This window comes from Chiloscyllium plagiosum, chromosome 1, assembly GCF_004010195.1.
Source record: "Chiloscyllium plagiosum isolate BGI_BamShark_2017 chromosome 1, ASM401019v2, whole genome shotgun sequence".
Taxonomy (NCBI): domain Eukaryota; kingdom Metazoa; phylum Chordata; class Chondrichthyes; order Orectolobiformes; family Hemiscylliidae; genus Chiloscyllium; species Chiloscyllium plagiosum.
The window spans coordinates 87,206,277-87,230,735 of record NC_057710.1 but is presented as its reverse complement, the minus strand read 5'-3'; the positions used below and the strand labels follow the sequence as shown (position 1 = coordinate 87,230,735).

The 24,459-nt window shown below is 38.4% G+C and overlaps 1 protein-coding gene across 1 annotated transcript in view; it reads right to left on the bottom strand.

Annotated features, from left to right (window-relative positions):
- The window catches only part of LOC122550239 (cysteine-rich hydrophobic domain-containing protein 2), a 59,701-nt gene that overhangs the window by 19,424 nt on the left and 15,818 nt on the right, over window positions 1–24,459 (bottom strand). The window contains exons 2-3 of the mRNA XM_043690998.1: window positions 17,570–17,624; window positions 4,313–4,468 (exon numbers count right to left, since the gene is read on the bottom strand). Coding sequence (XP_043546933.1) covers window positions 4,313–4,468; window positions 17,570–17,624 — 211 coding nt within the window. The remainder of the gene's footprint in view (window positions 1–4,312; window positions 4,469–17,569; window positions 17,625–24,459) is intronic.

Here is a 24,459-nt window from a genome sequence, read left to right as displayed (position 1 = left end):
CTTAAGAGGAAACCTTTTCGCACAGAAGGTGGTGCGCGTATGGAATGAGCTACCAGAGAAAGTGGTGGAGGGTGGTACAATTACATTTAAAAAGGCATCTGGATGGATATACGAATAGGAAAGGTTTAGAGGAATATGGGTCTTGAATGCTGGTAAATGGGACTAGATTAATTTAGGAGACCTAGTCGATATGGATGAGTTGGACCGAAGAGTCCGTTTCCATATTGTAGATCTCATTGACCCTATGCTGCAGTCCATGTGGTGTAGGTACATCCAAAGCTGTTAAGATGATAGTTGCAGGATCACAGCAGCATTATATATATGAGCTATTCTATGAGTCATTAAGAGTTGTAAAGCAACAGCTTCTTCCAGTTATAAAGGCACTTACTGGCTCTGAAATAGAAGTAACTTACAATACTACAGCTTCTTGGCTAAGTGTGTATTGCAAAATGAATGTTGGCTACGAGCCAATATGTCAATTACAATGCTAATATAATTAAAACATTTTTAGTCACTATTTATTTTATATTAAGATTATTCTCAGTCTTCTAGGCAGCAGGATTTTATGAACTGAATCAAACATGTAAAATAATTCAATGACATTCTCATGCTGGCTAGTTTACACAAAGATTAATTGATGACCAAATAAAATTGTTCATTTATTAAGCCAACATATCCTGACAAGCAGGTTATATTGCACTTAAAAGGTGCTGTCAGAATTTTAGACTAAAACTTCATAACTTTAGGTAGATGCTGGTGAATGGATTTAAACAATGAGTTCCAGAAAATACAGGCACGGATTTAGAAATTTATAGCACATCCAAGGATGGAAATGGGGCAGTAGATGGCAAGAAAGATCCAATTAATGGCTATTCTTATTTGAAAGCCATTGAAAGAACGATACAAGAGGGGGATAACAGTTAACAAAAGCAGGACCCATCAACAATATCAGCTAACATGGGGCCAGGTAAATAAGTTGAATGGTCAACAGTTTAATAGGAACAGGATTAATAGAGGTGGGTTTCGTGGTCAGGATGAGCTCAGAGAGGGCCAGGAAGTTACTTAGAGAGAAATTAGATTAAAGTGAGAATTTAGGGTCAAAAAAGGAAGAAAGAGTGAGGACATTTGGCCAGGTAGATAAGTGAATAAATGCATACGCTCCTTAAATCAGAACCATACACAGTACTCCAGTTGTGGTCTCACTAATACCCTGTACAATTTTTACAAAACTCTCCAACTTTATATTTTGTTGTCCATGCAATAAAAGGCAGCTTTTCATTTGCCTTCCTAATTATTTGTTGCACAAGTATACTCACTTGCTACTTCAGACACAAGGATATCCAGGGTTCTTATTAGTGCTAGCATTCCTAGCTCTGAGTCAGGAGACCTGCCTTCAAGTTCCACTTGCTCTTTTTGACTTCAAGAATGGCCCTTCCCTTTGATAGTTAATCTGATGCACTTAGGTATTTTCTTATTAGAATTCTCTCTTTTAAGCTTCCTTGTTTTTGCTATTTTTATCCTCCCCTCGTGATTGAAGAAAAATATGTTTTATATTCACAAACTCAGGATAGCTATAGCTGCTCTGTACTTACAGATTTGCTGGAAACTGCAATCCACCAATCTGGTTCTGCTCAATCTGAAGCAGCTGAAGATCTTTGGATCTATAACATCAACCTTAGTAACACTTGCAGCATTGTCTTGAGTTGACAAGAAAAGCATTCAATAACCTCAACTATCTTAGTGTTAGTTACAGCTATTGGAGAGCTTTCAAATTCCCACACACTCCAACTATTCTGCTCCCCCTGCCACCAACCTTTAAACAAATTAAATGTTTAGTCTTATGAATTGCTAATTAGTCACAGAATATATTAACTTACTTATGAGAAGGATACACCTCATAAATGAAGCATGAAATAAAATATTGCTTATTTAGCAATGTTATTCATTCACGTTGCCTGAAATTACCTTCCCAAATAAATCTACAATCAATTGCATTAAGAGTGCATTATATGCAGTGCCATGTCAAAGGTGTTATTGCAGCTACTGCAGTTGTTCATTTGGTCTTATTTGTGAAATTACAGCCAGTTACAAATGCAAAGACTTAACACAATTTATTTAAAAAAGCAATCTAGGAAAGTTGTGAAAAAAAGAATCAACACAACTTTTGTATTTTTATATATGGCCTTTAGACAAGTTTTTTTTAAAAACAGCTCTCATCTCAGTAAGTTACTGGAACATCTGCGAAGCTGAGACTTCAGCATAGGATATTTCAAACTTCTGAAACCTTGCTGGGCACTTTGCCAAAGAAATTCCTCAAGGCATCTCACAAACATACAATTCAGTTCTGGGAACTGAACATGCTTATTTTAAATAATAATCAGAGGTGAGTTAAAAAAAATTCAAAATCAACTCCACCCCATTTAACTCTGGATTTTGCTGAGAAAGGGAAGCAACAACTAACACGCCCTCAGGAACTGAGGTCATTATTTTAGAGATTTTTGTCTCGTATGCAAATTTAACTTTGGGTCAGTTATGTTTCCAGAAACCCAGCAGCTGCAGGATGGTGAGGACAGCTTCAAAGATAAGGGATGTACATTTATAACATTGCATGAAAGAGAGGGTCTTCTCCCTCGAGTCCCAAGTTTATTTCTTACTTGGATAAAAACACTACCTACTCCTTCTCTCCATCTCCCAGAGATAAGAATCAGAACTTTTCCCTTGAGGGTCAGAGATCAGATAACTTCACTCCTTTGGTAACATCTGTGGTTACAACTTGCGTTCCGTGCCAACTGCAAGCCAAACCGAATCAGGCTGACTTCCCAGTGTGGATCTTTATAAATTCAAGTACATCCATGCTACAGAATCTAAACTCCACAGAACAAAGAGCAGTGCAGCACAGGAATAGGCCCTTTAGCCCACCAAGACTGCGTCAACACATGACACCTTTCTAAACGAAAGAATTTTACCTCTACGTTGTCCCTATCCCACAGTGTGTGGAGAAACCTAAGTTTTCAGCTTTACTACCTGGGGTCAAAGATTTCAAAAAGATTTTTCCCCAAATTTTCAAACTAGCTTAGTCAAACATGCCAATTAAACTTTTTAAAAGGTTAAGAATACCCTTTCTTTCAAAATAATTTTTACACTTATAATTTCATAACTTTCAATGCTAATCTTATAATCATCATATACACCAGTATATTAAATGACCAGAATATCTTTACAATCAAAATCATTTATAATTTGGATTAACTATACAATTCAGATAGTGAATCTGAAGACATTAAATTACTGATATGTAGGACAACATTATTCTGCATTATCACAATTGCTCAAAAGTAAAAAATAATCAGAACTAGTGTATTAATACATATTTTTATGGACCACAAAGATCAGTATGAACATATAAAACCACACAATTTAAACTACAGCAAACGTTTCAAGTCCAAACATCTGCCCCAAAATGTGTTTTTTGATCTGCTGTGTGTGGTTATACCCAAAGAATGGTGCCATTAGTTTAAGGGGTATTTGGATAGAGAGACTTTCTGCTGAGGGATTTTGAGGTAACCATATACACTTTGCTTCAAAAATCTAAAACAGAAAATTGTCTAAAACTTAAGAGTATCCTCATAAATTAAATTCAATCACTTTGAATTCTGGAATTCATCAAATCCTATGTTCAACAGCAGATTTCACTGAAAACGAATCATTTCCCAACCTGAACAGATGATTGAAAATTGATTTATACAGTAAACATAACTCAGTTCCAAGTGTTGATATATCGATGTTTGATTATTTCACCACAGTTAAGGTCATAAGTATTTTACAAAACTGTAATTTGGAACAGAATGAGAAAAAGATTCCATAATTTTCAAAATACAGTGTCACAAATAATGGTCTTTCAAATATTCATTGTAATTTGAAATCAGTCCAATTAAGTGAAAAAGAGTATCATTTTGCTCACTACAAGGGTTTTGAAATGATTTAAGAATGCTGGTGGTGGTGTGCTGTGATGCTGGTGGGCAACGCTGCACACCTACACTTAAATTGGCAGTAAAAAAAAGCACAAAATTAATTTCATACAGGATAATTAATTGTGAAAGATGATGCAAGTAGAAGTTTGAGACAAAGTTGGAATAGATTACAGGAGGCTTTTCTCCACATTTTATTATGTTATAACAGAACTGGAAGTACATGATGCTGACTCATGAGATCAGTTCCACTTAGTTACTAACATTATGCACCTAGGGGAAGCATAAAATTTAACACTGATCAAGTAGGTTGAAGATTATATTAAAGATTTTACAAAACTTACTCTTTTACTGAGACAAATTACTGGCCACATGCTGCAGCCCAAGGTACAACAACAGCACAAGCACCCACACAGCAGCCATCGCACGTTGACAGGAAGATTCTTCTTTAAACAGCTGTTAACTCGACTAATGCTGGCCTTGAATTCCTCTGGTGCAACCTGTTAAAGTGAAACAGTTGAAAACATAATGGACCGATTCAAACGCTTTCCACGTACCACAAATGGTAGCAATTATTGCATTATACTTGCTAGTTGTTAACCCTTGGGCACCTGGCAAGATTAAGGAAATTACATCTTCCTGAGTAAGACAGTTTTGTAAGATTTCAGTTCATATTGGTTAATACTGAATGACCTACACTAATAGGATCACTCAAACGAGAGAATACCTTTATTACTGTAAAATGAATTTTAAACACCAACTCAAAAGTAAAACATCGGACAGCAAAATTAAAATATATTTGTCTCATTCCAGAAAGTTTTCCTATTGTCAGCAGTCACAGAATCAAATAATTCCAACCATTAATCTTGTTATAAATGCTGCAAAATGTATACTAACCTCAGAGTAGAAAAGAAATAAGCCTAGGCACTACTTCGTAGAATCATAATCAGATTAAAATAAATGCCAAGCCGTGGAGAAATTATTCAAAGGTGTACTGAGGGATGCTGCTGAGGCAGGGGCCAAAAGCTAGGCCAAAGAGTTGGTCTTTGAAGAATGTATTAAAAAGGAAGATGGGAGGGAATACATGCAAGTAAACACTTAAAAGCCCAACTTCAGAGTACCATACAACACAGTCACCAATGTAGAGGAGGGTGCACAAGATGGTAGAGAAAGGCATGCAAAATTCTTCGGAGAATTGTATGGTAACAGTGGCAACTTGTAATGTTATTAACAGAATAACTATTTCAAGAGATTAAGGATGTTACCCAAAAACATTTGACATCAAGCTATATAAGGAGATATTATGGTAGATGATCAAAAGCTTGGTCAAATAGGTTTTAAGGATCATCTTAATGGAAAAGAAGGTAGAGAGATGAAGATGTTTAGAGGGGGAAAATGCTGGAGCTTGTGACTCCAGCAGCTATGGCATTGCCACAAATAATGGAATAGTCAAGAGGTCAGAAGTGTGGGAGTGGAGAGTATCTTGGAGGGTAGAGAGCTGAAGGAGATCAGAGAAACAATGTTACTGAGTGCATGGAAAAAGAATAGGAATTTTAAAAACTGAAGCATCATTTAACAAGAAGTGAATGGTGGCAAATAATCACAGCATTAACAGATGAATAAAACTAGATGAGAGTAAAGAAAAGGACAACAGGGTTTTTGATGCGCTCATGCTTAAAGACAATACAGCAGGTATCATAGATGGGAATTAGGAATTCAGCATCATGTGCTTTGGGCAGGGACAGAATTAGGCAATGCGGAGAATGTGGAAATAGGTACACTTTTTTTTAAAAAGTTCATTCACAGGATGTGGGTGTTGCTACCGAGGTCAACATTTATTGCCCATCTCTAGTTGTTCATGAGAAGGTGGTGCTGAGCTGCCTTTTCCAACTGCTGCTATCCATTTAGCATTGGTCAACCCACAATGCAGTTGGGAAAGGATTTCCAGGATTTTGAGCCAGTGACATAAAACAACAATGACATATTTCCAAATTAGTGTGTTAAGTCACTTGAAGGTGAACTTGCAGATAGTGATTTTTTTAATATAATCGGCTGCCCCTGTCCTCCCAGGTGGTAGTGGTCATGTGTTTGGGAAGTGCTGCGTAAGAGGCCGAGGTGAATTTCAGTGCATCTTGCAGATTAGACACTGCTGCTACTCTGCCTTTTGAGGATATGGAGCCAATAAAGCAGGCTGCTTTCACCCATGACGTACGAAACTTTGCGAGTGTTGTTGGAGCTGCATTCATCCAGGTGGGGAGTATTCCATGAGATTCCTACCTTGTGTCTTGCTCATGGTGGTCAGACTTGGAGGGGAGTTATTTATTTAGGATTTTTAGCCTCTGACCTTGTTCTTGCTGCCACGGTAAGGCTATTGTTTGGCTAATCTGAGAGACAGCTCTCCCAACTTTCGCACAGACCACAGATGTCAGTAAAAAGGTATATGCAGGATTGACAAAGTTTGCCTAGTATTTGCCAGTGTTGTTTATAGTACCAAGCAGTCTGTACAGTTTCATTCTTTTTTGATAGCTTCATACAAATGAATAACTTGTGAGGCTATTTCAAAGGATAGTTCAGAGCCAAATATACTGCTGTGGGCCTGCAGTCACGTCGACCAGACAAGGTAAGGATAGCAGTTTTTCTTCCCTAAACCCAGATGGGTTTTAATGACATTTGGCAATGGCTTTATGGTCATCATTAGACTTTTGATTGCAGATATTTATTGAATTTAAAACACACCATTGTCATGGTGAGATTTATACCATGGTTCCCAGATCTGGGCACCTGGATGACTAATCCAGCAATAGTGCCACCGCCTCCCTTCAGTCTCTGTGATGTATGGTTGGAAGCTCATCGCGGGAGCAACTGGGGTTCAAATATGACACAATCTCATTCAGCACCAGACATGTGACAGGAAGAGGAATGCTAGATGGCTAGATGGAATTTGAAGCAGGAACAGAAAACAATGACATTTTCTCTCATTTAATTGGAGGAAATTTCAGATGATTGTTATGACCACTTTGGAAAACATTAAGTTTCATAAAGCAATGAGATGAATGTAATCCTAGACAATCAGAAGGTGGCATAAATTGTGCTGCAGCAGGATGGTGTGATCAACTCTGTCAAATGTTTCACTAAGATCATGGGAATTGTCACAGCCACATAGGATGCTATTTCTGACTTTGACAAGAGACGCTTCAGTATTGAGGCTGAAGTAGAAACATGATTGGAAGGATTCAATCATGGAATTCTGGGAAAGATGGGCACAAATTCTGAAAGTGATCTAAAGTAATTTTGAGCCAAGACAAAGTAAATGTCTCTGATCTCCATATTTCCCATTGTAATTGCTCCCATCTCAACCTCCATTTTCAAACATTAATTCAGGAGATGTGGGCATCACTGGCTCGGCCAGCATTTATTGATCTCTGATTACCATTGAGAAGGTAGCGATGATTCATCTTCTTGAACTGCTGCAGTCCTTGAGGTGTAGGGACATTTACAGATCTGTGAGGAAGGGACTTCTAGGATTTTGGCTCAGCGGCACTGAAGGGATGGTGATATTGTTCCAAGTTAGGATGGTGTTCAGCTTGGAGGGAAACTTACAGATAGTGGTGTTCCCAGCCATCTGCTGATAAACGTCTAGAGTATAGGAAGTGCTGTAAAAGTTACTGCAGCGCATTTCATAGATCGTACACATTGCTGACAGTGGTCGACGGAGTGAATGTGATAGGTGGTGGACAGGTATCAAACAAGTTGGCATTTTGTCCTGAATAACGTGAAGGTCAAGCTTTGTTGGAACTGCAACCATCAAGACAAGTGAAAGTTACACCCGTGACATGTCCTGGTAGATGATGAACAGGCTCTGGAGATGTAGGAGGCAAGTTACTCACCATAGGATTCCAAGCTCTGACCTACTTGTGTGCATTTTATATTGGGCTAGTCCAGTTCCGTTTCCAGCTGATGGAAGCCACTAAATACCCCCACTCCTCTCCTCCCTCACCCCACCCCCAGATATTGATAGTGGGGGAATTCAGCAATGGTAATGCCATTGAATTGTCTCTTTGGAAGATGGTCATTGCCTAGCACTTACATAAAACAACTGCTACTTTTCAGATATCAGCCCAAAACTGTGTTTCTCCACACCTTGCTACAGGTTGATAAGGACAGTGTCAATGTCAGAGGACTCACAAATGTTGCTGAAAATTGTGTATTCATCAGCAAATCAGCATCCCCACCTCTGATCCTGATAGAGAAAGTCATAGATGCATTGGCTGAAGATGGCTGGACCTCGAACACTACTCTGAGGAACTCCTGCAGCTATATCCTAGTGAAGGTGGTGTTTGGTATGCTTTCCTTTATTGGTCAGAGCATTGAGTTTAGGGGTTCGGAGGTCATGTTGTGACTGTACAGGACATTGGTTAGGCCACTTTTGGAATATTGTGTGCAATTCTGATCTCCCTCCTAGAAGAAGAATGTTGTGAAACTTGAAAGGGCTCAGAAAAGATTTACAAGGATATTGCCAGGGTTGGAGTGTTTGAGCTATAAGGAGAGGCTAAATAGGTTGGGGCTGTTTTCCTTGGAGTGTCAGAGGCTGAGGGGTGACCTTGTAGAGGTTTATAAAATCATGAGGGGTGTGGATAGGTAAAAAGACAAGGGTATTTTCCCTGGGTTCAGGAGAGTCCAGAACTACAGGGCATATGTGTAGGGCAAGGGGGGAGGGGAAAGATTTAAACAGGACCTAAGGTGCAACCTTTTCACAAAAAGGGGGCTGTGTGAATGGAATGAGCTGCCAGAGGAAGCGGTGGAGACTGGTACAATTACAATATTTAAAAGACATCTGAAGGGTTACATGAATAAGAGGTGTTTAGAGGGATATGGGCCAAGTGCTGGCAAATGGGACTAGATTAATTTAGGATATCTGGTCAGCATGGGTGAGTTGGACTGAGGGTCTGTTTCCGTGCTGTACATCTCTACGACTCTATGAGCTCCACATTAACAACCATCTTCCTTTGTGCTCGGTATAACTTCAACCCATAGAGATGCTTTCCAATGATTCCCAACAACTCCAGTTTTGCTAGGGATCTTCGATGCCACAGCCAAATACTGCATTAATTTCAAGACACAGCAGACCGTATCTGGAGGCCAGGTCTTTTGCTCATGACTGGACCCAGGCTGTAATGAAGTCAGAACCAAGCTGCCCTGACAGAACTCGACCTAAGCATCAGTGAGAAGGTTATTGCTGAGCATAGGCCACTGGATAGTATTTCAATTGGTGTTTCCGATAATTGGGAGTGGGCTGATGACGGAATGAAGGCCAATTTGGGTTTGGCTTGCTTTTCGTGGCTTGGACTTATCTGGGAAATTTCCCACATTGCCAGATGGATTCCAGTATTATAACTAACTGGAACAGTGTCCTGCATCAGTCCAGCAGTACGAGAACAGTGCACATTAGCTCTGGAAGTTAACAAGCTTACAGTAATATTGGTAAAATGCTGCAAGTCAGATGGCCTTACCTAGAGCCATTTTTGGTATGGTATTCAGTGTACTGAATCGACTGATGGCAGGTATCTGTGATACTGGGAACATCAGGAGGTGATTTACTTTTGTATCTATTTTATGTACATAAACATTCTTCAATCATATTTTCTCCACTTAACATTTTTTGGTCATCTTTTATTAGTATCTGAAATTCTCCCAATCCACAGGCTTAACACTCTTCTTGCGATATTAGTTCTCTTCTTTTAAACTAATGCTATTCTTAACTTACTTAGTTTGCCAGGAAATGGATCACTTCTGGATTTTTTATTTCTCTGTAGAATGTTGCTTCATTTAGAATTATGAAATATTCCTTGAAATATTCCTTAGTGGCTATTTAAAAGGAATGTTGATAGATATCCAATCTCTCTGCTCCAATTTACCATTCATAACTACGTACTTGGTTTTATTTAAATTCAATACCCCAGTTTCATACTTACATATATTACAGTGAAGCTGCTGTGAAATTCTATCTTACTGTTCATTTCTTTCTCACTGATACTTGCTGTTCGATTGATTACTGCTTTCCAAATAATGTGACTCTCACATTTGTTTCATTGCACACAAACAAGATCTAACAGCCTCTTCGCTGATCATTTCAACACCATATTGTTCAAGGAAACACTCTCAGATGCATTCCAAGAACTTGTCTTACAAAGTAGTTTTGCAGATTTGATTTTCGTAAGAACTTAAGAACTAGGAGCAGGCTATAAGAAGGAAACAATTAAATTGGAAAGGGTATAGAAAAGATTTACAAGAACGTTACCAGAACTGGAGGGTTTGAGTTATAAGGATAGACTGGAAAGTCTGGAAAAGCTGGGATCATTTGCATTGAACGAATAGGAGGTTGAGGTTTATAAAATCATGAGACTCATACATAAGGTGAATAGCATAGGTTTTTTTCCCCCTAGGGTTGGGGAGTTCAAAAATAGAGGGCATAATTTTAAGGTGAGAAGAGAAAGATTTGAAGGGACCAGAGGGACAACTTTTTCACACACAGTGGTGCGTATATGGAACAAACTGCCATAGAGAGTGGTAGGTGCAGGTACAGTTACAACATTTAAAAGACATTTGGGCAGGTACATGAATAGGAAAAGTTTAGATGGATATGGGCCAAATACAGGCAAATGGAACTAATTTAAAATCACACAACACCAGGTTATAGTCCAACAGGTTTACTTGGAAGCACTAGCTCTCCGAGCGTCGCTCCTTCATCAGGTGGTGAAGGAGCGGCACTCCGAAAACTAGTGCTTCCAATTAAACCTGTTGAACTATAACCTGGTGTTGTGTGATTTTTAACTTTGTACCCCAGTCCAACACCAGCATCTCCAAATCGGAACTAGTTTTGTTTGGGAAACCTGGTTAGCACGGACAAGTGGGACCAAACGGTCTGTTTGCATGCTGTATGACTCCATGAGTATGTAATTCAGCCAGATCAGCTTGCTCCAACATTTAAGATCATGGCAGATCTCATCTTTGCCTCAATGCCACCTTCTGTTGCTCCCCATACCCCTCCAACTTGTTACAAATTAAAAATCTATCTTGTCCTGAGGTTTGTTCAGTCTCCCAGCATTCACCACACACAGGGGTAATAAATTCCACAGATTCGTGATCCTTTGAGAGAAGTAAACCTTCTTTATCTCGGATTTAAATCTACTACCCCTTAGCCAAAAACTATGACCTATCGTTCTAGATTGACACACAAGGCAAAATATCCACTCTACATATACTTGGTTAATCCCGTCACATTTATTTACCTCAAGTAGATCTCCTCTCATTCTTCTAAACTCTTTCAAACTCTACTTCTAAACACGAGTATGGGCCTAAACTACTCAATCTCTCCTTAAGAGAAGAGCCTTTTATCTCTGGAATCAAATCTTCTCTGAACTGCCTACAATGCAATTAAATCACTCCTCTCGTAAGGGGACTAAAACTGCATGCAGTACACCAGATGTGATCTCACCATTGTACAGTTGCGTCAATACCTCCCTATTTTTACATTTCATTCATTTAGCAATAAATGCCAAAATTCTTACTTGCTGTACTGCATATTAACTTGCTGCGATTCATGCACGAGGACACCCAGATCCCTTTACACCAAGGCATTGTGAAGATCCTCTCTGTTTAGATAAGTGGCCTTTTTATTCTTCTAACTAGACTGGATAATCTCACACTTATTCATTTTAAATTCCATCTGCCAAATTATGGCCCATTCACCAAACATATTTGTTTCCATTTGCAAATTTCTTATTTCTTCATTGCAAATTATTTTCCCCTTATTTTAATGTCATCTGCAAATCTGACCCTGCATCCAAATCAATAATATAGTTGGGGGTGGGGACCAAACTCTAATACCCTATTAATTATAGCTTGCTAACCAGGAAAAAATTATCCTGACTCTGTTTTCTGTTGGGTAGCCAATCCTCTATCAAAGCCCTAATTTATATTTCCCTCAACTCTGTGTGATCTTACCTTATCAAACCCCTTTTGAAAGTCCAGGTATACTATAACTACAGGACTCCCAATATCCACATTGACTGTTGCATCTTCAAAGAACTCTAATAAATTAGTCAACCACGATGTACCCATCATAAAAACCATGCTCACTCTGATGGGTTGTGCTTTGATTTTCCAAATATCCTTCTACTATTTCCTTACTGGATTACAACAATTTCCCATTGACAGGCATTAAACTAACTAGTCTACAGTTTTCTACTTTCTGCGTCCCTCCCTTTTTGATTTATTATTTTTTTGACCAACTGGAAACTTTACAGAATCCAGGGAATGTTAGAGTATTATAACCAATACACCCACTATTTCAGTGGCCATTTCCTTTCGCACCCTAGGATGTAGTCCATCAGGCCCTGGGGACTTGTCTGCATTTAATCCCAATAGTTCACTCAGTACTTTTTCACGTGATGGCAATTGTATAAGTTCCTTCTCCTCTGTAGCCTCCGCATTACCTGTTTCTACTGGAATAGTTTCAGAGTCCCCCATGGTGAAGACTAAGGCAAAATATCGATTTAGTGTCTTTGTTACTTTTATGTTCACTATTATGAACTCTTGTACCTTGTCCTGGAAAAGACCAAGATTCACTTTAGCTACTCTCTTCTTTTTTAATACGCTTATAGAAACGTTTGCCATCAATTTTTTATATTTTGATCTAGTTTTCTTTTATAATTTGTCTTTGTTCTTTTTAATTACCTTTTTAGTAACCTTTTGTTGGTCTTCATAAATTTCCCAATCCTTCAACTTGCCCCTGATCTTTGCAATTTGGTATGTCCAGTTTTTGTCTTTATATTACCTTTAACTTCCTACTTCGGCCTGAATGCTTTATCTCACTCACATTTAGACAGTCTACATGAAGATTACAGTTGCCATGTCTATCACACCACATCTTTCACAAGCTACTTTTATTGTTTGATTATTATCACATAACAGTAACTGTTCTGGAGACCCATAAATTACACTTACTTAGTGTTTCTTACCCCGGCTATGTCTCATTCTTACCTATACTGAGTCTACTTCCTGCTCTCCAAACCTAATCACACCACTATCTTTATCCCATCATTTCTTATCATGGCAATTATGCATTTTTTAAAGATACTTCGAGTAGCTTAATTTTTAACTCCCAGTCGTGGTCACCATAAATGCACACGGCTGTAATAAACTAATTGCTATTTATTTTTAACCAAAATGTTAGTAAACACAGCTGGAGCAGGTGGGACTTGAGCCCATGCCTCCTGGCTCAAAGGTAGGTATACTGCCACTTTAACACAAGACCCATCAGCATAACGGCTATTAGACCAAGTCAGTTTATCTCGAATTATATTATTAATTCATCTACCTTGCTACAAAATGTTCTCACATTCAAATGAAGACCAATACTTTATCCACCCTTCTGTTTAGGCACAAGAGCTCAACTCAAGTGCATGTACACACATTATACAACTGACACAACATTTTATTTTGCTCATGCTTAAATCAGATGGATAAAAGAGCACTTTTAAGAGTTAAAGTTGCAAAGAAAAATGACAAAGTTGAGCAAGACAGTGGACAAAGCAAACTTAAATTTTAGAATTTTCTAGATACTGGCCAATTATGCGTCAACAATCCAAGCACAGTTGTGAAAATGCTGCATGCCCTCAACTTGTTAATGATCTACCGAGTGAAATGTATTGAAAAGGTGTCAGTGCCCTGGAACAGAAAACAAATCATCCAAGATGTTGGCATGTGTATTTCAATCAGTTTGGTCAGAATTGATGTCTTAAGTGTTGTGACAGACACAATCATAACCTTATTTTTATATATGATGAAATTATCCACAACCATAAAAATATGTACAAGCAGTGCCATTTTCTATGATCTACTAATCAGAAAGGTTTGATTCTTGCACTTGGGCAAGCTGTCTCATGTCTGTTCAAAATACATGGTATTGTTGTAACTTTAAGACTCCTGTTATAGAGTTATACAGTCGTACAGCACAGAAACAGATGCTTCAAACCCTTCGTCTGCGCTAATCTAATCTAGTCCCATTTGCCAGCATTTGACTCATATCTCTCTAAACACTTCATATTCATATACTCAACCAGACGTCTTATAATTCTACCCCCCTCCACCACTTCCTCTGGCAGCTCATTCTATACACATACCACCTTCTGCACGAAAAAGTTACCTTTCAGGTTTTTTTTTTTTAATTCTTTCTATTCTCACCTGAAATCTTTGTCCCCCTCTAGTTTTAGATCCTCGCCGTCCTGGAAAAAGACCTTGGTTTTTCAGCTTATCCATGCACCTCATGATTTGATAAACTTCTACGGTCACCCTCAGTCTCCGATGTTACAGGGAAAAAAAAGCCCCAGCCTATTCAGCCTCTCCCTATAACTCAAACACTTCATTCCCAGCAATATCCTTATAAATTTTTTCTGCACCTTCTCAAAGTTTAACAACACCCTTTCTATAGAAGGGTTACCAGAATTGTACACAGTATTCTAAAAGTGGTCTTAACAATTCCTGTCCAGCCATAACGTGACGCTCCAACTCCTAAACTTCATGTTCTGACTAATGAAGGCAAACATGCCAAATGCCTTCGTCACCACCCTATCTACCTGCAAATGTACTTTCAAGAAACTATGAACCTGCACCCCTCGGTATCTTTGTTCGGCAACTCTTCTCAGGGCTGTATCATTAATTGTACAAATCTTGCTCTGCTTTGCTTTACCAAAATGCAACATTTATCTAAATTAAACTCCATCTGCCACTCCTCAGCCCACTGGCCAATTTGATCAAGGTCCCATTGTACTGAGTTAATCTTCCTCACTGTCCAGTACACCACCTATTTTGGGGTCTTCTATAAATTTATTAACCATGCCTCCTATACTCATATCTAAAACATTTACATAACTGACAAAATGGGGTCCCAGCACCAATCCTTGTGGTACGCCACTGGTGACAGTCCTCCAGTTTGAAAAGCAACCTCTATCACCACCGTCTGTCTCCTACCTTGGCTAACTCCCACTGGATTCTATGTCATCGAATCTTACTAACCAGTCTACCATGTGGAAATGTTTTGCTGAAGTCCATATAGGCAACATCTACTGCTCTGCCCTCAAACCTCTTTCTCGCCTCTTCAAAAAAACTCAATCAAGTTAGTGGGTCATGATTTCCAATGTACAAAGCCATGTTTACTATCCCTAATCAGTCCGTGCTTTTCCAAATGTATTTAAATCCTGTCCCTCAGAATCCTTCCAACAACTTACCATTCATCAGTGTCAGGCTCACCAGTTTATAGCTCCCTGGCTTTCCCTTATAGTCTTTCTTAAATAATGGTACCAGTTTAGCCAATCTCCAGTCTTCCAGCAACTCACCTGTAGCTGCCAGTGACACAAATATCTCAGCAAGGATCCCAGCAATCTCTTCCCTAGCATCCCATAAAGTTCTGGGAAATACCTGATCAGGTCCTGGGGATTTATCTACCTTTATGCATCTTAAGAACTCAAGCACTCCTCTTTTGTAATATTAACTCTTTTCAAGATATCACTTTGATTTCCCCAAGTTCTCTAGCTTCCTTGTCCTTCTTCACAGTAAATACTGGCACAAAACATTCATTTAGTATCTCACCCATCTCTTGCGGTTCCACACACACACAGCCACATTGATCTTTAAGTAGCTCTATTCCGTCCCTAGCTTCGCTTATGCTCTTAAAATACTTTTAAAATCTCTTTGGATTCTCCTTAACTCTATTTGCCAAAGTTATCTCAAGTCCCCTTTTTGCCCTCCTAATTTCCTTCTTAAGTATACACCTGCTGCCCTTATACTCCTAAGGATTCACTCGATACCAGCTGTATACCTGACACGTACCTCCTTTTCTTTTTCTAAATTAGAACCTCAATTTCTATAGTCATCTGGCATTCACTACATCTACCAGCCTTGCCCTTCACACTAACAGAAACGAATAGTCTCTGACCTCTTGTTATCTCACGTTTTGTAGCCTCCCACTTCCTAACCATTCTTTTACCTGCAAAGAGCCTCTCCCAAACAAATTTTGAAAGTCCCTCATTTCGCTAAAATTGGCCTTACTCCAAGTTAGAACTTTAACTTTTTGATCAGTCCTATCCATTTAAAATGAACAGAATTGTGATCATTTGCCCCAGGGTTCTCCCCATGACACCTCAGTCATTTGCCCTGCCTTATTTTGCCAATAGAAGGTCAGTATTGCTCCTTCTCCATTAGGTACATCAACATATTGAATAAGAAAATTTTCTTGTATGCACTTAAATTCCTTCCCATTCAACCATTTAACACTATGACAATCCCAGTCTGTGTTTGGAAAGTTAAAATGCCTTACCATTATGACTCTATTATTTTTACAGATATCTTAGATCTTCTTGTTCATTTGCTTCTCAATTTCCCACTGACTCCTGGGGGGTTTATAATACAACCCCACCAAGGTGATCATCCCTTTCTTATTTCTCAGTTCCACCCGTATAAATTCAGTGGATGATCTGACAGGAATATCCTCCCCAAGTACTGCTGTAATGTTATTCCTAACCAAATTCGCTACTCCCCCTCCTCTCTTGACTCCCTTTCTAACCTTCTAATAGCATATTTACCCTGGAAGATTAAGCTGCCAGTCCTGTCCATCCCAGAGCCACGTTTCTTAATAGCTATGACATCCCAGTCCCATGTTCACAACCATGTCATAAATTCGTCTCTCTTACCTGTCAGGCCTCTTGCATTGAAGTAAATGCAGCTTAATTTATTAGTCTTATCTCATTTTTCTGTCAAGCTCTCGTCTGCCTTGACTATTTGATTCGCTCCCCTTGTCTACTGTACCAGCCTCAACCTTTTCTATCGTTTTGGTTCTCTTCCCTCTTACAAGTTTAATATTGCCTGAGTAGCACTTGCAAATCTCCCTGCAAGGATATTGGTCTCCTTCCAATTCAGGTGGAACCTGTCCCTCTTTTATAGGTCATTTCTATCACTGAAGAGATCCAAATGATCCAAATTGTGAATGCTTACCCCCAGCTCCTCAGCCACGTACTCATCTGCTCTATCCTCCTAGTCCCACTCTCACCAGCATGAGATACAATTAGTAGTTCAGAGGACCTCGAGGACCTACTTTTTGACCTCCTGCCTAGTTTTCTATATAGTCTCTGCAGACCCTCATCCCTTTCCCTACCTATGTCGTTGGTACCTCCTGCTGGTCACTCTCTCCTTTCAGAATATTCTGCAGCCTCGGAGACATCCTTGACCCTGGCACCAGGGAGGGAACACATCATCCTGACGTCTCACTGCGGAAACATTCACAAACAAAACATATTCCGGCAGCCAGTCTCCAGGAACATTAAAAATTCTCCCTGATCTTCCACATCTGACAGGAAGAGTACATCACGCTACTAAAAGTGATTTCTACCCCTGTAAAAATCGACAGACCTAATTTAAAAAATTGACGATAGTCCCATTTAATGTACTTCAAATACTCCTAGCTTTGAAAAATTATTCAGTTACAAACTGTACCTCAATCGCCAACAATTGAAACCGTGACTCAAGAAAATAAATTAATGATTTACCTTTCCTGTTAACGATGAAGGGAATTCTGATTCAAATTTGTTGCTTAATCCAAACCTGAAATTGCAGAACAAAGAATATAGAATCTACACAACTCTGAAATACCGTTCAAAAAGTAAATTTTACTTTGTAAATAAATTAACAATGAAATATTTCACATCTGTAAGACATTCTTTACAATGAGAGGAAGAAATATGTGTAGAATAAATTTTATATTGTGCAAAAAATTGGTTATTGGTTAGTATCAAGAAATCTTTGAACAGCACAGCAAAGATTCACCCAATCTCTGAAAAGCTGATCTACTGCATCGCTAAGATCAAATCCAGTTTCACCAATTGGTACTTTTGTCTTGTAATCCCTGAGTGGTACTATCCAAGTAATGTTGAAGTACAGCATTTTGTGATTTAGAAGCTGCTCCGCTAAGAAGTGATCCTCTGCTAAGAATGTTCAAACTTGAAGAAGCCATCACAGTGAAAAGGGTATATTTATACAATCACATAATAGGAGTACTAAAGTCCATTTCACTAGCTGGGTCCACACCGGTCTCTGAAACAATACTGCCTGAGCAATCTCCAACCTTTTTTCTTGGCAACTATTTCCCTTTTAGCTAACTATCAAATTCCTTGAAAGATGATTGAATCTGCCTCTATCATCTTTTGAAGCAATACATTCAAGCTCATAATCACTCGCTGCAGGAAAAAATCTTTACTTTATGTTGTCTTTGATTCTTTCAACTGAAATCATGTGCACCAGTTCTCAACCCTTCTGCTAACAGGAACAGCTCCTCTCTATCTCGCTGGTTCAAAATTCTCGAATTGTCTCCCTAATGGCATGGTGGGTCATTCCACAGCAGATGGACTACTGCAATCCAAGAAGGCAGCTCACACCACCTCCTTAAGGGCAACTAGGGATAGGTAATAAACACTGTCCAGGCAGCAGTGCCTTCATCCTATGAATGTTTTTGTTTTTAAAACAACCTTTCCTTCTTGAACTATAAACTGGAATGGAAATCAGACTACTCTATAGCAGAATTACCAAAGTTTTGCAACTTGGAAAAAATCAACTGGTGCATATTTCAGCTATGTAAGACAATATTGCTTTTCAAAGGTGTGACAGGGATACTCTGAAATAAAGTGACACCAAGAGTCTGTGAATTAAAGAAAGGCAGTCTGATGACAGCCCTTGAATGGACCATGCAACAGTTTGCGACGAATCTCAGAACAGATACCTCCAGAGCTGGCCAACTGAAAGCATGTCTCTCTCCTCTTCTCCAGTACAAGTGACAAAATACTAAATAAAAGAATTATAACAAGAGATGTGGGTCCACCAGATCAACTAGTGAACTGAAGGACAACAATTGCTTCACAAGCAATGGGGCACACCATTCCTCTGAAGGCACCATTATTATTAATAACTGACCAGACAAAAAGCTTTGGGAAATAACTGGCGTTTTACCATGACACAGCACATGGTGGTCCAGGGCGCTTTTCTAATTTAAGCGTAGAAGAGTCATTTTGCAGATTTTGTCTTGTGTTGTAGACGGGAAGTGACATTCCTCACCACATAATACACATTGCTAAACAAATAATTTTTAAAAATCCCTCAATTGCCTTATGCCTGCCTGTCTTCATAATCTCCATTAGCCCCACACCCCTTCAAGCTATCTGCGTTTCTGAATTTCAGCACTTGCACATCCTCAATTTTAAATAACTCCATAAGCAACTGTATTTTCATAATTACCAAGATTCCAAGTTCTGGAATTCACTCCCAAAGCCTCTCCATCTCAACATTTCCCTCTTTTCCTTTAAGAATATGGCTTTGGCCATCTGTCCTAATATCTTATTATATGGCTAAACATGAATTTTTGTTTGACATCTGTTGCATAATATCTTGGAATGTTTTATGTCGGGAACATTACATTAGTACTAGCTGTTGGAAAAAGAATTACAGTGCACAGTGAAAATTTCATATGACCACCGTTGCATAGAGTTGTTTTTGTCCTATAATTAACAGATTGTAATGTGTTATCCATGAATCTCAGAATTTTACAGCTAAATCTGCATTTAAATGGACTAGCACCAAAGTTCCCTTGTAACTCTGCAGCTGCACAGCAACCTGAAAGTTCATCCACAGGCCGCACACGAGTTGGTCCCTTCAAATTATAGTGCAGGCATCGCCTTGCAAAGAAGAGCTGTGCATTTAAGCAAATCTCACACATTCAAGATGACCTATGCGCACTCAAACTAATAATGTTGCTATTCTATCTTGATCTAAAACTTAATCATAAACTCAATGAACATTTAGAGCCCCTCACTGTCAATGAACTTTGCAGTTTCTAATTACATGGAATATAATCAATTAGGGCAGTGAAATCTATTTTTATTAAATATAGGCTTTTGGCCTACCTCAAAAGGTGGAAACATTCATATTTAGGCAAATTAAATAATTCAAAACAAGGGGACGTCTACCCCAAACAGATCAATATTTGGGGCAGGTGTGATTCTGTACATTGCCAGAAGCCCCCAAATTGAACTCAAATGCAACATGGAGGTCACGTACCAGACCCACTCTGCAGTTTCTAACTAAGTTGCATAGAGAAAGGGTAGCAAAAAGCACGACCCAGTGGCTCAATGCGCCAGGGACGAAGGTTCCATTCCAGTCTCTGGTGACTGTGGGGAGTTTGCACGTTCTCCCAGTGTCTGCATGATGTTTCTACTGACTGCTCTAGTTTCCGCAAAGATGTACAGGTTAGGTAGATTGGCCATGCTAAACTGCCCTGTAGAATCCAGCGATGTGTAGGTCAGGGGGATTAGTCATGGTAAATGCAGGGTTACAGGGATTGAGTGGGGGACGTTGGATCGGGTATGATGCTCTATGGAGGGTTTGTGCAGACTCAATGGGCTGAAGGGCCTCTCTCTGCAATGCAGGGATTCTACATTTTTATTTAAAGTTGCTACCAGCAACAAAATATTTTCGCAAAAGATCTGGCTTTAAATCAGCATAGAAGGCAAAAAAAACATATTGAACAATATTTATTTCCAGTACATTACATTATCTTTTAAATAAAATAAAGAAAAAAATCAGAACAAATAAGTAGAACAAGGCAAATGTAAGTGAAAGATGTAGGGAAATTAAATACTAAAAATAGAGACAGTGGTCAAATGATACACTTTGAAAATCAGTCTGATTTTGTTTTCTTTTAAACAAGTTTTTTACTTGCACAAACCTCCAGGCTTCAGGCTACTTATTTTTTTTCTCATTAGCTTTCACCTTTCCTCAGCATGAATAGATTATAGTTTAGATGCATCTGCTAATGCAAACAAAGACATCTGCTTTACAATGAACTTCTAAAATTCAGGTTAATTTATAGATGAGGTTCTCAGATACTGGAAAAATAGTCTTCTCCCTCACTACCTCGTCCTAAAAAAAATGCATTATTCTAAAATTTGAAGTAGTTCATGCTATGGTCACCAATTATCTTGTCGCAGCTCAGCCAAGTAGTTATTTCCTCTATGAATCAGGGTAATAAACATTAACCATACCTTCTCACCTCAATCAACATGCTTCAAAGTTGATACAGAACTTGTTCTCAACCAATGTCTTTATTTCCAAAGGTCACACAATACAGCAAATAGGAATCTCAGGATTGATTATTTTTCTATAACAGTCCAACAATTCCATGCGTCAACTGAAATTAATATCATTGGCTATTTATCTTGAAAGCCATCAGAATATGTCAGAAGTTGCATATAGCAAACATTAGAATTCTAAAGATTCACCGCCCTAAAATGGTCCCAAATGGCTTGTTTGCCTTTTATTCTGAGATAGTCTCTCCTTGTTCTAAGCCCTTCCAAAGCAACTACCCTTTCTGCAATTACTCAGTCTATACCTATAAATTTGTAAATTTCTATGAGATTGTCTCTCATCTTCTAACTCCAAAGAATACAGTCTCCTCAATCTCTCCTCATACAACACTATCCTTGGAACTGGTCTGGTGAATCTCAACTACACTCCTTCTATGGCATATACCTTCATTCACAAAGGGGACCAGATTGCAAACAATACTTGAAGTTTCAGCAGTGCTCCATACAATTGAAGCAACAGTTCATTGACAAGTTAGTACAGGAACATACTCAATTATTACCCTCTCCAGAATCAATTATTTTAGTAAATCTTTGGTCTATTAACAATTTTCAACGGTTTTGGTAACTACACACTAGATTAAAGTGCACAGAGCTTCCAGCATCTAAGGGTCAGTCACCTGGGATAACAGATTTTTAATTCAGTGGTTTAGTCATTTTTCATTCCTTTAATAAAAAGCAATGACAATCACGTCTACCATGCTTGGCAAGATCAATGTATTATGATGCTTCTGGATAATTGCTCGTGAAGAGAGTTCCACCGCCACTAAAGAAAATCAAGTTCTACATGAGATTTACAGATCAGAAAGGCTTAGTAATGCTTAAACTGTAAGTGATCAAGCTATTTTCTTTACTGTATATCAACAGTACTAAGATAAAAACTCATGTGGTTCTTTCTGCCAACCCCTGTTTTATATTGTCTTGCTTTCTTTTAAAAAAAAAGACAGCATAAAAACCAAATAAATATTTCGCACATCTCTTTCTACCATTTGCATGAAATAAAGGGAACCTGGTTTCATGTTATGCGCATTTATTAACATCCACTGAAATGATACTTGTTTATTCCAATCCACGTCAGTTAAGTGGACTTAATTATACAATACCAGTACTCTATCAAATTTCTTAACATATAGTGTATTTTATGATTAATCAAAAGATTGACTGGAATTAATTTGCAGTGTAAATTTAAAAAATTTTAGTTAGAAACCAGGAAAAGCGGTTTGCGTATTTTTTATTAAAGGTTTCATTATCTTAATCAGTTGATGCAATTACCCAACATTTCTCATACATGCACTTCTCTAAAAGTTCATCTTTTAAAAAGAGAACCTTGTAAATCCAGATGATTTTCATTCATTTTTGGAAAAAAAGTGAGATTGGAAGATTTAAAAATGACTTGCGTCTTAGTTATAGGTTTTAGTATCAATTCCTAGCAATGTCATTTCTTCCTTCTCCCACATAACGGGCAAATAATAATGTTAGCAACAGCAGCCCCACTAGCAACTACATCAAAACAAAAGAACTGATTCAAGAATACCATCATTTGCATTACTCCCTCCAGCACTAAAACTCAGAGGAAGAAACGATAATCAGATTTTTTTCACAACTCTCACCATTACGGTTCCTTTATTAGCTAGTGAGAGTTGTGAAATACAACTTTATGACCTTAAAGCTTATTACATGTTTGAGGAGAAACATCACTTCTTACAGATGAATGAACAAGGTATGTGGTAACTTCCAACTTTGACCTATTTCAGAAAGAAAAATATGTGATCACTGAAACAACCAACTAAGTTAGAGCAAACACTAATTCAATTCCTTTTAGATGCTACATTGACCTGCCAAGATTTCATGGTTAAACAAAATACATCTTACGACATACCACAAGTAACCTTCCAACATCTAAATGGGGAATAGCCAAAGAGGCAAGAGAGTTCAAGTTAACACATTGATGATGGTGCAAGACAAATTGATTTGACTTTTATTACTACATTGCTATTTGTAGGCATTTGCTAAATGACAAGTGGTTGCTGCATTTCCATACACTATTGTTAAAAATTACTACATTGATTATACAGTATTTTGAGACATTAAGCATTCTTCATAAGAAAATACAGATCCTTGGCTTAGAGGCAGTGTGTGAATGCTCGGAAATTATGCTGAACCATTTTAATTCACTTCTTAGTCAAAGTATGGTGTGCATTCTGGGCTTCACGCTCTGGTAGGGATGTTGGTATCTTGGAGTGGGCATAGAGATTATGCTAGAATGGTACCAGGAGTGAGAGACTTCAATTAACTTGGCAGACTAGAAGAGCTGCAATCACTGTTGTTACAGTTGCTAGTGTCAAAACAGTTAAGGGAAAATTTAATAGAGGTGCTAAAGATTGTGTGGGTTATGTTAGAGTACAGAAGAAACTTTCACTGGCAGGAGGGTCAATAACCAGAGGGCACAGATTGAACATAATTGCAGAAGAACAAGAGAAGATGATCCGTTAAAAAATAAGTACAAGGGACTATGATGTGATGTATACACCACTTAGCAACTCCCAAAAGGGAACTGGGTATATAATTAATGGAGTCGTTCTCAAAGCTTTTGGTGAAAGAAGAGGGGGTGGAATTAATTTGACAGCTCTTTCAAAGATCAGTAGTAAGCTTGATGGGCTGAATGGTCTATTTTTGTGGAGTAAGATTCTCTGATTATATGCACAAACATAAACCTGTAAAGAAGAACAAAAGGAAAATATAAAAAATTGTTTCCTATAGTTATGATTTCAATTTCAGCTTTTTAAACATCACCCAATTGTCAAAGAGACTGTACAAGGAAATTGTTATTTCTGATCTATTCACCACGTTTGCCTGTAAGATAAGCTGGCACATATTTCCTCAACATTCCTCCTTGAAAAACTTTACAAGCATACAAATTTACTAAACTTGGAGCATTAAGACTGTACAATACTAACCTTGTCAATATTGCAAGGTAAGTAGGAATAAGAGCTGGAAGCCTAGTGATGGGAGATAAGGAAATAGCTGGAGAACTTAACAAGTACTATTCGTCAGTCTTCACAGTGGAAGACATGAGTAATATCCCAACAATTAAAAGGGAGTCAGAGGGCTGAGTTGAGTATGGTTGCCATTACACAAGAGAAAGTGCTAGAAAAGCTAAAAGGTCTTAAAATTGATAAATCTCCTGGCCCTGATGGGTTACATCCTAGAGTTCTGAGGGAGGTGGCTGAGGAAATAGCGGAGGCGTTGGT